Source organism: Bos grunniens, chromosome 13, assembly GCF_055505025.1.
Source record: "Bos grunniens cultivar Pamir isolate PY7600 chromosome 13, Bosgru_T2T1.0, whole genome shotgun sequence".
Lineage (NCBI taxonomy): Eukaryota > Metazoa > Chordata > Mammalia > Artiodactyla > Bovidae > Bos > Bos grunniens.
The window spans coordinates 72,658,574-72,672,246 of record NC_141177.1 but is presented as its reverse complement, the minus strand read 5'-3'; the positions used below and the strand labels follow the sequence as shown (position 1 = coordinate 72,672,246).

The window sequence follows — 13,673 nt, the reverse complement described above, 5'->3', positions numbered from 1 at the left end:
GGGAAAGCATTAGTTTGTTTTTCTTTCTGAGTGTGTTTATAGCCAGAGGGAAGCAAAGAGTCGAAGTAGCAATTACAGGTGTAAGATACCATTGCTGAGCAAAGAAGGAAAAGAAATGGTGGGGATGATCCATAGAAAGAACGTAAAGGGGGAAGAATTCAGACCACGGATCCAGAGATTACCCTTTATAGAGGGAAGACTCTAGTGAAAGGACAAAGGGAGGAAAGTAAGGCTTTAGGGAGGTGAGTTTGGAGTCGATGAGGACACTTGAGAGAACTCCATCTAGATGGCTTCAGTGTATTTACACTGAAAAGAGATAAGATCATTGTTGTTCCCGATAATACGGGAGGCAGGAGGGGGTGCTAGAAGTAGGGACAACCCCAGCTACTCCGAGTAACTATAGACATCAAAGATATATGTGGTACTGGTATTTGTTATTCAAATTAGATTGATTTGAATATGGAGGGATTGACTTTTTATTTTTAAGATAACTGATTTTTTGACAGTTGTTTCACAGAAATCCTTTGAAGCATTAGCATGATGTACCCAACCAAACTAAGTTTTGAAACAAAACAGATTGATAGGCTTCATTCCCTAAATGCTAGAATTGTTATTTTCAATAAATACTACACTGATTTTAAAACATGCAAGATTTTTAACATCTAATAATTCTGTGGCAATTAAATTTATTATTTCCTTTTTGATCATTGTATTTCAATGTTGAGAATTTATTGTACATTATTTTGTAAGTGTGTCTTACATGCCTTCTTGCGTGAATGGATCGAGAAATTTTAAGATGACTAAACTAGAGGAGCCAAGATGTGCAGGCATACCAGTAGCCCACATGGGTATGGGAAAAAAATGAGTATTTTTATGAACCGTTTTTCTACAAGTGTATATTCGAGCCAATCAGTTCATTACTCTTTCTCTGATGAGAAATGAATTATACATTCAGCTGAACTGTCATCCCAACTGTGCACTTCTTAAATGACTGGACAGATTGAAGAACATGTTAAATACTTGCAGTATAATGGTGGAAATGTTACTGCTATAGTGCATTCAAGATATACTGGTGCATTTTACCATCAGCTTTCACATTTATCTTCTTGGGGTCATGATTTACTCCTCTGATTAAGATTAATTTTCTCCTCATCAGTCAGCACATTCACATTGGTCTATGTACTCTTTAATATTTTCTGAAGTCTTTGAAAACATGATGTTACTTTTGAAATCTTACTGCATGTTTTGGTAAACCTGTATTCCTGTTTTTTCTTCACTATCTATAATGGATTCCTATGTCTGTCTTGCCTGTGTCCTAACATCCCCCTAAAAACAAGACACTGAAACAGAATGTATTCAATGTCAAGGCTGAGCACGAGGATTCTGCTCGGTACTAACTCTGCCTGGATGTACAGCTGGCTTTCATGTTTACATGTAATTAACTCTGTGTCCCTTTTGCCTTTTAGCTTCTCCTGAGAAATGTCCTAATGTGAAGGTAAAAACACTTATGCTTTTATCTTGAATTATGAACTGTGGATTGTATCATATGTACATTATTTATTAATCAACTTCTTTCCAAACCAATTCAGCCTGCAGTCGGAGTGAAAGATTCCATTCCTAATAAAACAGTCGGAATGAAGAAACCAGAAACATCTAATTCAGGTAAATTTTGCAATACACACTTAACTCTGGCTGCTACATTGCTAGCAGATACTCTACCATCGAGCCATCAGGGAAGTCCCTTCTGGAAGGAGGGACACTGAAATATTTGAAATGCTAGCTCTTTGTACTCCTAACTTCTTTTTGCAAATTTAATTGAAGAATTGGACATACATAAGGCAAATGTTATTGTTGGTATCCATGTTTTGAAAAAAAAGATATTTACAAGCATATGAACAAGAAATGTTTAAAATGTAAGCTTGAACTCAAGATGTTTCTGTATATGTTTCAATACCCTTAAGTTCTCAGTTTGGACTCTCTGTATTCTCAGGAATTCTCAGAGATTAATTATTAGACCCTAAGATTTTTCAGCAGATTTGGAAAACTCGGCAGTGGCCATAGGACTGGAAAAGGTCAGTTTTCATTCCAATCCCAAAGAAAGGCAATGCCAAAGAATGTTCAAACTACCGCACAATTGCACTCATCTCATACGCTAGTAAAGTAATGCTCAAAATTCTCCAAGCCAGGCTTCAGCAGTATGTGAACCGTGAACTTCCAGATGTTCAAGCTGGTTTTAGAAAAGGCGGAACCAGAGATCAAATTGCCAACATCCGCTGGATCATCGAAAAAGCAAGAGAGTTCCAGAAAAACATCTATTTCTGCTTTATTGACTAGGCCAAAGCCTTTGACTATGTGGATCACAATAAACTGTGGAAAATCCTGAAAGAGATGGGAATACCAGACCACCTGACCTGCCTCTTGAAAAACCTGTATGCAGGTCAGGAAGCAACAGTTAGAACTGGACATGGAACAACAGACTTGTTCCTAATAGGAAAAGGAGTACGCCAAGGCTGTATATTGTCACCCTGCTTATTTAACTTATAGGCAGAGTACATCATGAGAAACGCTGGGCTGGAAGAAGCACAAGCTGGAATCAAGATTGCTGGGAGAAATATCAATAACCTCAGATATGCAGATGACACCACCCTTATGGCAGAAAGTGAAGAGGAACTAAAAAGCCTCTTGATGAAAGTGAAAGAGGAGAGTGAAAAAGTTGGCTTAAAGCTCAACATTCAGCAAACTAAGATCATGGCATCCAGTCCCATCACTTCATGGCAAATAGATGGGGAAACAGTAGAAACATTGTCAGACTTTATTTTTCTGGGCTCCAAAATCACTGCAGACGGTGACTGCAGCCATGAAATTAAAAGACACTTAATCCTTGGAAGGAAAGTTATGACCAACCTAGATAGCGTATTGAAAAGCAGAGATTACTTTGCCAACAAAGGTCTGTCTAGTCAAGGCTAGGGTTTTTCCAGTGGTCATGTATGGATGTGAGAGTTGGACTGTGAAGAAAGCTGAGCACTGAAGAATTGATGCTTTTGAATGGTGGTGTTGGAGAAGACTCTTGAGAGTCCCTTGGACTGCGAGGAGATCCAACCAGTCCATTCTGAAGGAGATCAGCCCTGGGATTTCTTTGGAAGGAATGATGCTAAAGCTGAAGCTCCAGTACTTTGGCCACCTCATGTGAAGAGTTGACTCATTGGAAAAGACTCGGATGCTGGGAGGGATTGGGGGCAGGAGGAGAAGGGGATGACAGAGGATGAAATGGCTGGATGGCATCACTGACTCGATGGACGTGAGTCTGAGTGAACTCCGGGAGTTGGTGATGGACAGGGAGGCCTGGCGTGCTGCGATTCATGGGGTCACAAAGAGTCGGACAGGACTGAGCCACTAAACTGAACTGAAGATTTTTCCAGTGTCCAAAAATGCTTAATTGATCTCTGACCTTTACCTAGAGTAAAGCTTCACTTGCTAATATCAGTTGTATTTCTGCTTATAATTATTTCATTTTAGTGTTGTTACACAGGTGAATGTAGGCCGATCAGATGTTTTGATTAGCAGACTGTGTGTGTGTGTGTGTGTGTGTGTGGTATCTTTGATTATTAGAAGTAGGGGAAGTAATCAAACCTTAGATTCGATAGACATAATCTTTTAAAACAGTGATTCTGAAAGTTTTTGGCTTTAGGATCCTTTTATACTTCTAAAAATTATTGAAAATTCCAAGGAACTTTGTTTAAGTCTATTGTTGTTCACTATATTGGAAAATAAAACTGAAAAACTTAAAATACAAGCACACACCATCATAGTTGCTAATTCCATTAGTCCTTAGTGTTATGATATCACATATTGTGTCTCTGAAGAACTCCACTGTGCCCTCAGAATAGAATGAGAATGGAAGTAATGTTTAGTGTTGTTGTGAAAATAGTTCTGACCTCTTGGACCCCCTGACTCGATGGGTCTCTGGACTTCAGCGATTCTGAGGGGACACTTGAGAACCACTGTTTTAAAACATTGAAGTGGTTGGATGTAAAACGATAAAGGGGCCCTTGTGTTGACCCAGGGTTTTAAGCTTCACCTTTACATTTCTTGCTTGTTTCTTTGACTTCTCTTAAGAAATTCAGATCTGACTGTTTTAGTTTTTTGTGGTGTATTCATTCCTGTCTCCCCTCTGTGCTCTTTGGATCCAGTGTGGTCCTAGACTTACCTGTTTTCACATGGAAACAATTAGTCACACACCAGGCCATCATTTCTTATATAAGTTTATGATATTTTCGTTTAGTCGCTAAGTTGTGTTCAACCACTGCGACCTCATGGACTATAGCCCGCCAGGATCCTCTGTCCAAGAGATTTTCCAGGCAAGAGGCAAGAATACTGGAGTGGGTTGCCATTTCCTTCTCCAGGTTATGATGTTTATCCAAGGCTTTAAAAATGAGTTCTGAAGATATTTCTACATTGAGGAAAGACTGTCTCATTGAAATTAAAGTAGTTGTTGATGGTGGTGGTATTCAGTTGCTAAGTCGTGCCCGACTCTTTGTGACCCCATGGACTGCAGCCAGGCCTCTCTGTTCCTCACCATCTCCTGGAGTTCACCCAAGTTCATGTCCATTGAATCAGCGATGCTGTCCAACCATCTCATCCTCTGCCGCCCCCTTCTCTTCTTGCCCTCCCCTTCTCATCCTGCCCTCAGTCTTTCCCGGCATCAGGTGCTTTTCCAGTGAGCCAGCTGTTCGCATCAGGTGTGCCAAGTATTGAAGCTTCAGCTTCAGCATCAGTCCTTCCAATGAATATTCAGGGTTGATCTCCCTTAGGATTGACTGGTTTGATCTCTTTGCTGTCCAGGGGACTCTCAAGAGTCTCTCCAGCACCACAATTTGAAAGCATCAGTTCTTTGGTGCTCAGTCTTCTTTGTGGTCCAGTGTCACATGTGACTACTGAAAAAACCAGAGCTTTGCCTGTACGGACCTTTGTCAGCAAAGTGATGTCTTTGCTTTTTAATATGTTGTCTAGGTTTCTACCATTAATGAAAGTAGTACCACTCATTAAAAGTGTTTTTAAAACCATGGTCTCTAGAACACACAATATTATCGTGCAAAATTAAATGTAAAATAGAGATGAATTTTGTTAATAAAATATTTGTATATTGAAGGAAAATAATAATAAAGTTCTTATGAAATACAGGTAGACAGAGTTGTATTCGTACTCAGATCCTGATAAATGGAAACTTTGTTTTCCGATTTTTCAGATTGGGATTCGACTAGTTTGAGCTTCAATAGTGAGATTTGTCAAAGAGCCAGGCATTTGAAAGTTGATGATCAGCGTCCTTTGGCGTCCCAATCAGTGACCAAAAACCAATCGGCACCCACAGAACTCGGACAGAAGACCATAGCAGATAAAGAAAAGATGAAAAATGCAGCGGTGTTTCTGGTAGGGAATTCCATGCCCCTTAACCCGTGCCAGTCCCCACTGCCAGGAAACAGAGGAAGCAAAGAAGGTAATAAAGATTGAATCAAAGTAATACTAGAACATAAAAAGTAGAAGAAAGGAGACATGTTAGTTAATGTCTCTTCATGAATGACAGTGACATGTAAGACAGAGTCACCTCTGAAGGAGTAGTGAGTTTGAGGGGAAGGGGGACGTGGAACTGATTCTCTGAAGAAAGACTTTGTACGAGGTAGTCAGAGTTGTATTCTTACTCAGATCCTGATAAATGGAAACTTTGTTTTCAGATTTTTCAGATTGGGATTTGACTAGTTTGAGCCTCAATAGTGAGACTTGTCAAAGAGCCAGGCATTTGAAAGTTGATGATCAGCGTCCGTTGGCGTCCCAATCAGTGACCAAAAATCAATCGGCACCCACAGAACTCGGACAGAAGACCATAGCAGATAAAGAAAAGATGAAAAGTGCAGCGGTGTTTCTGGTAGGGAATTCCATGCCCCATCACCCGTGCCAGTCCCCGCTGCCAGGAAACAGAGGAAACAAAGAAGGTAATGCAGAAGCCCAGGGCACTCAGCCATGCACCACCTGGGCACAGCCTTACCGTCCTTCTGACGGTTCGGATTAGATTTTGTGGCAAAATCTACCTTGTGCTGACTCCTTTTATGCAACCTGCAGCCAAACAATATCTCTTAGCAAGGAGCTTACATTCTTCCTCTGACCATAGTAATATAATAAATAACAGAGTTTGGAGGAAGCAAGTTCGTTTAGGCTAGTATTTAGCATACATCTGAGGATGGGTAGCAGGATTATATTTAGAACTCTGGGACTCTTTGTGAGACCTAGGTAGACAAGTAATTATTGAAAAAAATAAAGAATATTTATACTAAGGTGATTTTTTTACAGCTTGTCCTCTGCAGTCTAGAAGCCAAGAGGATAGACATGTGAAGAAATAATTTATAGTTCAGACCTATATCTATCACTAGAGAAGTCTAGAAAGGTACACTAGAAAAATCTACAAAGTACTAAGGTAGCTACAAGGAAAGGGATACCTCTTTATCAGGGGAAAGATAGCTGTAATCAAGGGCAACTTCACAAAGCAGGTTGAGTCTTAAGAGATGAAAAGTAATTTGTCAGAAGAGTACAGGGAAGCATTTCAGATGAAGGAATTGATAAAAGCATAAAAAGTAAGAGGAATTTTGTAAACTAAGAATAATAATGCAGTTGAAGCTTGGCGTGTTGTTCAAAAGGTACTGTGATGAAGTAGAGAAGAGAATATACTGTGACTTTATATGTCTGTCCTGTATTTTGAAATTGTGTTTAGTTTCTGATTGTTTTTTTCACTGATGCTTGGATGAATTCATGAATGAACCTTCGAGGTGTTTGTGTGCCTGTATCCTGGTGACATCTGGTGTTTCCCAAATGGTTTGTTGAAGTTTTTGATCATTGGAAGTATTTCTTAAAGAAGTAAATATTCATCTGAAGACAAATATCGACTTAAGCTGTCATTTGATACAATGTTTTAAATCTGTGTTTTAAATAAAGATTATATCTTTTATCTAAATATTCTAAGTAATTTTAACTAAACATGCAGATTTGTCAGGAGAACTAGACTTGGAAGTGATATTGGAGGGAGAACAAGAAAAACCTGATGGAGATGAAAATAACCATACACAGGTAAGTAAAACTATAAATTTAAATTTCTGGTTTAATACCATTTTCTATGCTTTAGCAACACAATACAGTGTGTAACAGAGTCCATAACAAATAAAATTGCCTTTCAAAATTACCTTTTTAGAATTGATAGATAATAATTTAATAGTTTTTATAGCACTTTAATTATACAACTTAAAATACTGTTAGAATCTATTGTAATTTATAGTTCGTCTTTGGAATTGAGGGAAAAAAATTTCCTGATTGTTTATTTCTTCCATTTTTATAACTTCATTACATGATTAAGAAGGTGATATCAAATACTGAATCATAAGATTAAGCAGTTGAAATTATGAACAATATGACGGCCCCTGACCTAGATACATGTAAAGAGAAATCATTCCCAGTGGCTCAAGGTTTTCCGTTGAAATCGCCAGCCACTGATGCCAAAATGAAAGATTCATTCTGCCTGTGATCTCGGCATAACTGACTTGGGATGAACATTCAGGGAGAGAGTGGGGTCATAGAATCAACCCAGTTGCCTATTAAGAGAATCGAACCTTCTAGATTGGACCTTTGTTTTTAGGGTACAAATAATAACGTTCTAATTTATTTCATTTCAGGGTGGGAAATCAGTAGATATTACTAAAATTGCTTTCTCCACTTTGTTTGGTGGATATTAGAACATAATATAACTGAATGTAGGGGCTTCCTGGGTAGCTCAGCTGGTAAAGAATCTGCCTGCAATGCAGAAGACCTTGGTTCAATTCCTGGGTCGGGAAATTTCCCTGGAGAAGGGATAGGGTACCCACTCCAGTATTGTTGGGCTTCCCTGGTGGCTCAGACAGTAAAGAATCTGGTATTCCAAGTATGTCCTGAACAAAAAGAACCCAGTCTTGAAAATGTTTTTTCCTTGAATAAACTATGGGTCCCCGGGATACGCTTGTCAGTCATCTTCAAAGCTTTGTTTCAGTGAAAATAAAATAGACTTTGAAAGTGATAAACTAGATATTGAACGTGTGTTTACCAAAAATGAGGAGAGTTTGTATAATGATGCAGAAAATAAAAAAGTAGGGGACCAGGTAGTTACATTTGAAGTGAAAGAAGACCAAGAGTTTGATATGTAAATGTCAGACAATATGAGGCAAAATCCCACCAGTTGGAAAATAGACATCGGACAGACACGTCAGTCTAGTCTGTGGCTTGTCTGCTCCGGTAAGATGAAACACGTAATTCAAATAAAAAGTCACGGTACTCCTGCTGTTGTTAAAAATACTGATAAGAAAAGCAAACCAATACAGGACTGGTTCCAGAAGCTGCTGCATGCAGATAATTGCAGTGCTAGTGAGGATGAAAGCATGGAGCCCGACTTAGAAAACGGGAATTCTTCTCCACCAAATAGTCACAGAGAATCCAAAGTGTATCTAAATGAAAAATTACAGAAGGATATGCAGAGGTTTAAGAATGCAATAGACATGTTACAAGTAGTGTTGTTAGCTTTGGAAAAAGAGAACGTTCAGCTTCCAAAAGAGGTAGAGGTTTGTTTGCTCTTGCTTGGTTTTTCCCTTTCTGGATGATCTGGTCGATTTTGATTTTCTACTTATGGATAAAGTGGGGTCATCTAAATAGGTAATTGTGTAGAAATAGATTATTTCTGCCATCCAAATAATAGGAATTCAGGAAACTGTTTTCATGGCTTTTGTCCTTCAGTCAATCAAATTCTGTCTCTGTCAGTCTTTCATATGGACTGGGAAACTCATTGAGCTGTACACCATGTAACCTTCGGAGCCAGAATAAGCACCAAGGAAAGTGTTTAAGGAGTATGATCAACTAGGATTTTGCAGTGTTTTTTTTTTTTTTAACTTTGTTGGATTAAATATAAGTTGCATTTCCACAGAATGGGAAGAAAGCAGAAACTGAGAGAAGGGACATAAACACATATTCCCTCTAATCTCTTCATTGTGATTGAATATGTGTGATGTTTTCTGCTTTCCTCAGTCCCTGGCACTTAGATATCCAACATGGCCAGGATGTTTTTAATAACAAATACATGTGCTCCCACATATGCCTTAATCACCACTTTCAGATGTCTCTTTAGAGAGAGACCTCTTCACGATGTTGTTTACTAAAATGTAGTAAGTTTTGATATGTGTGATTTTATCACATAGGTAGTATATGTGTGTGTGAGAGTTGGTCAGTCATGTCTGACTCTTTGCGACCCCATGGACTATAGCTGGCCAGGCTCCCCTGTCCACGGATTTCTTCAGGCCAGAATATCATTGGAGTGGATAGCTGTTCCCTTCTCCACGGGATCTTTCCAACCCAGGGATCGAAGCCAGGTCTCCTGCATTAAAAGCAGATTCTTTAAAATCTGAGCCACCAGGGAAGCCCATAGGTAGTATAAACCCTCAGCAAAAAAAGGGGAAAAAAAATCAAGTGTTTATCTCCAAAGGAAAGAACAGAGGTTTGAGATGCTGTGAGATTTTTCTTTCTTCAGTAGTAGGTTTTTTAACTTGCTTGGTCTTTTGTGTAAGACAAAAAAAGAAAAAAAATGTAGCTATTCTCCTTTAAAGAAAAAGGAGAATGAACCCTACTCCAATTAATGAATTAAATTACTTTGCCAAAGTCACGCTTTTAACTTACCTGATTCATTTGAGGAATTCACTTGGTAATTTTATCAGATTCAAGATTATAGAATTGTATCATCTCTTTTGGTGCCATAAAATGTTAGGGAATGCCACTTTAGGCGCTTTGAACAAATCATTTAACCTTTTTTTATTTTAAAGCTGTTACTGGTAAACAGTGGGGCAAAGGTAGATAGTTATTTCTATACCCTCTAGCTATAAAATTTGATGGTTACTGAATGTGGAATTGGGAAGCATTACTTATATTCCAGAATTCCACACTAACACCTCCTCAGTTTCATTCTGCTCCTTGTGTTTTGGTAAACTTTGGTTCATATATTTCAGTGAACACCATCAGGTTTTTGCTATCTCCTGGATCCAAATGAAAAAAGAATTAGAAAAGGCAGTGGGGAAAGAATAGCTTTAGTGCAGAAAGAAGAAAGTTTCCTTTCTGTCTCTGAAACACTAAGGTGTCACATCCTCTACATCTGACTGTTTAATGGAAAATCCAGGTGGTAAAGACCAAAGAGGACAGATGTTGTGTGTTTTTATTTCTCTACCTCTGCCAGTCAGATGGGGAAGACTGGATGTGAATAATTGTATCTTATTAAAAAAGCCTTTCTTGAAATTTTGGGAATTTTGTTTCTTTCCCTCAGAAAAAAGCACATTTTACAAAAATTTCAGTGACTTGTAAGTGATAAAATTTATGTAAGCACAAATATATTTTTATCACTTAAAATCAGGGCCAATACAGAGTCAAATAATAAATTGAAAACAGAGTCTCTAGAATTAGGTAATAGCAATTATTCTTAGTGTCAAACTTTCATTAAAGGTTGAAGAAGAAAAGAAGCACAAAGATGCTGCTGATGAGAGTCGACTGATTCAGCAGAGAAAGAGTGGAGGAAATAACAAGCAGGCGTTTTCTGCTATGGAGAATAAAGGTTCTCATAGGTAAGCCTATATCAATATTTAACAGTAGGTCATTTGTTATTTTCCTGTAAAATCATTTCTGACTTGAGCTAATGTTTGTGATTTATGAATTTTATATTTCACTAGGGATATAGTTATTTTGAATACTCTTGTCCTTTAGCCTCAATACTAGAGTTCCTTTGTTAACATACCACCGTGTTACAGTATTAGAGTATTCTGGAGTTGACTGCATACTTGCCTTAACCAGTGTGTTGTAAAGTTAAATTTATGTCACTAATGAGCATCCTTTCATTTCAGTCTGAGGGCTTCTCTCAGCGTTTCTCATGAGGCGGGACTAGTGGTGATGAACTCCCTCAGGTTTGCTTTGTCTGGGACAGTTTTTATTTCTCCTTCATTTCTGAAAGACACCTTTTCTGGATAGAGTACTCTTGGTTGGCAGTTTTCTCCTAGCACTTTGAGTATGTCCATGGATGGAGCCAGATTGCTGTTGGTGGCGGGAGAGCCGATGAGGCACCTGCCTTTCATCCATGATGCTGATGTCACCCATGTGGGTGGTTTACAAGTAAACTGCCCCCAACCCCACCTAAATTTGATTTCTTCTTTCATGGTGGATGTGCCACATGTCATTTTAAAAATCATCTAAATTATGTGTTACCTTTTTCTTTGAGGGTTGTTTTTTGTTTTTGTTTTTGTTTTTAATTTATTTGGCTGCGCTGGTTCTCTGCATCTGCAGTGCTTGGGCTTCTCATTGTGGTGGCTTCTCTTGATGCTGAGCATGGGCTCCAGGGTGCTGGCTTCAGTGGTTGTGGAGCACAGGATTCATTGCTCTGCGGCATGTGCTATCTTCCCTGACCAGGGATCGAACCTGTGCCCCCTGCATCAGCAGGCAGATTCCTAAGCACTGGAGTACCAGGGAAATTCCTAAATTAAACATTACTGTATTTAAAAGCAAAACAAAAAAATACAGAGTAAATCTAATTATGACTCCCATGTCTAAGAGTCATGGTGTTTAGGCAGTGGACTCCAGGTTTTCAGTGTAGCCCTTGAGGTTCTTCCCAATGTCTTTCCAGAGCATCTCTCTACTTTCTTCCATGTATTTTGTACTTTTCCTTCCAGGTTCCTAGGAAACAACCTAGATGCCGTGTGCCTGATCTGTGTACTCACATTCTAATCTCCCAGTAGAAAGATTTCTCGCTTTTCTCTTCCTTTTGACCTCCTGTCTTCACTTCTTCTGCAAATCCTTCCTTATTTCACTTATCACTTTCATATGTCAACTCTTACATATCATATTGTATCATAATTATATATCTCTGTTTGAAGGAAGAATTTGTTTTCTTGCATATGGTTGGTACTTCATAACTGTTTTATGAATTAATCAATGACTTAATATGGGTAAGAGTTGGAATTTTACAAGAATTGGTTTTTTATTCTTTATTAGTCGAATTATTTGAAAACATTGGCTTTTTTTGGACTTTTTAAAGTAGCAATCCTGGTGTGCACAGGAAGGAAGTAAAGAAAAAGAACGATAACAAATGGACACTGGAAGAACGTGTGATTGCACCAATATTTGAAAAGACAGATTCACTGACTGGTGGCCTGCTGCACGTGAATGATGACAGCATTTTAAGGAAAGTGGATCAAGATGATGGCAGGTAACATGGACAAATTCTTTATTTCTAGGGGAAGAAATATTAGCACTGAATACTTCTTCTGGAAATAGAGCAGCATAAATAGTATACAGGCCAAGAGAAGAGAATCCTCAACTCTACTGGATGAACACTGCCGAAAGGTTAAGGAGAGGATTCGTGGCTTTGGCCAGAAGTCATTTCAGTAAATAGTCCACTTGGAAGCTGGACTGTAGTGAATACACCTAAACAGCTCTGTCGGGAATACTTACTGGGACAGGCAATGGAGACCTGGATGGTAACTGAAGAGGAATGTGGAGTTCAAAAGAGTTTCTTGTTTTATGTTAAGAGGGGAGCGTGTAGAGTGTGTATGCTCTTGGAAATGAGCCAGAGGAGGAAGTGTTTACTGAGTTTAATCTTATTTGCATTTCCAAATTAAAAAGCTTATTGATTATATGACATTATCTTTAAACTATTACAATAAATTAATTGTACATTATTATTATTATACATGATTATTATGTACATATGTACTTCTGTTCATATGTAGATTTTGGTAAGGCCTTGTTCATTGGCTCTGAAGCATAATATTCTTATGTAAATGAATATGTAGATGATTACTTAAGTTAATTCTATCAAACATAGATTTTTAAAAATTATATAATCATGATTTACAAATACTTAGGTTATACTGAGTAGGATTTAATCATTCCTTGATGATTCTAGTTGATAGTATCATCGTGGGTAGCTATGATTTTGTAAGGTGCTCTGAAACATCACATCATATTAACTTCATAGTTGTTTATAGCTTCCAGGGAAAAGGGGAGGATTTTGTTTATTTTCAATAGAAACAATTAACAATCTTTTACAGTTTATTACTTTGGATGATAAAGATCTAAATGACAAAACCATGCTTCCTGTACTAAAAGTTTCATTAACACATATTATGTGTTCAATAAGTGTATGTCAGATGCATAAAGAAACAGCAGAATGGTTGAATGAATGTGTATTGATGAATTTCTTTACAAAAAACAAATCTTTATTGAAAGTAGATTTCCAATATTGCCTACATCTAAAGTCTTTTTGTTTTGTTAGAAATATGTTTTAAGATTCAGAATTATCATTTGTAGTTATAGCTAGACATGAAATAATAATATAGATTCATTTGGTATCATATTACTTAAAAAGACTTTTCAATATCACTTTCTCAGCATATTTTGGAACAGCAGTGTTCAGGCCAGATTTCCTGGGCTGTTGGTGAACTGCTGTGTGGTCTTGGGCAAGTTCCTCAGCCTTTCTTTGCTCCATTTCTTCCTAACTAAAGGATCTAATATATTACCTATCTCCCAGAATGATCGCAAGGATTAAAATGCCTTTAAGACATGTCAAATGCTTGTAATAATGC

The 13,673-nt window shown here is 38.0% G+C and overlaps 1 protein-coding gene across 1 annotated transcript in view; it reads left to right on the top strand.

Moving 5' to 3' along the window:
* The window catches only part of LOC147361222 (ankyrin repeat domain-containing protein 26-like), a 74,881-nt gene that overhangs the window by 36,141 nt on the left and 25,067 nt on the right, over positions 1-13,673 (top strand). Inside the window, exons 14-19 of the mRNA XM_086334956.1 lie at positions 1,467-1,495; positions 1,590-1,662; positions 5,246-5,494; positions 7,031-7,113; positions 10,546-10,664; positions 12,125-12,295. Of these exons, the coding sequence (XP_086191082.1) occupies positions 1,467-1,495; positions 1,590-1,662; positions 5,246-5,494; positions 7,031-7,113; positions 10,546-10,664; positions 12,125-12,295 (724 nt within the window). The remainder of the gene's footprint in view (positions 1-1,466; positions 1,496-1,589; positions 1,663-5,245; positions 5,495-7,030; positions 7,114-10,545; positions 10,665-12,124; positions 12,296-13,673) is intronic.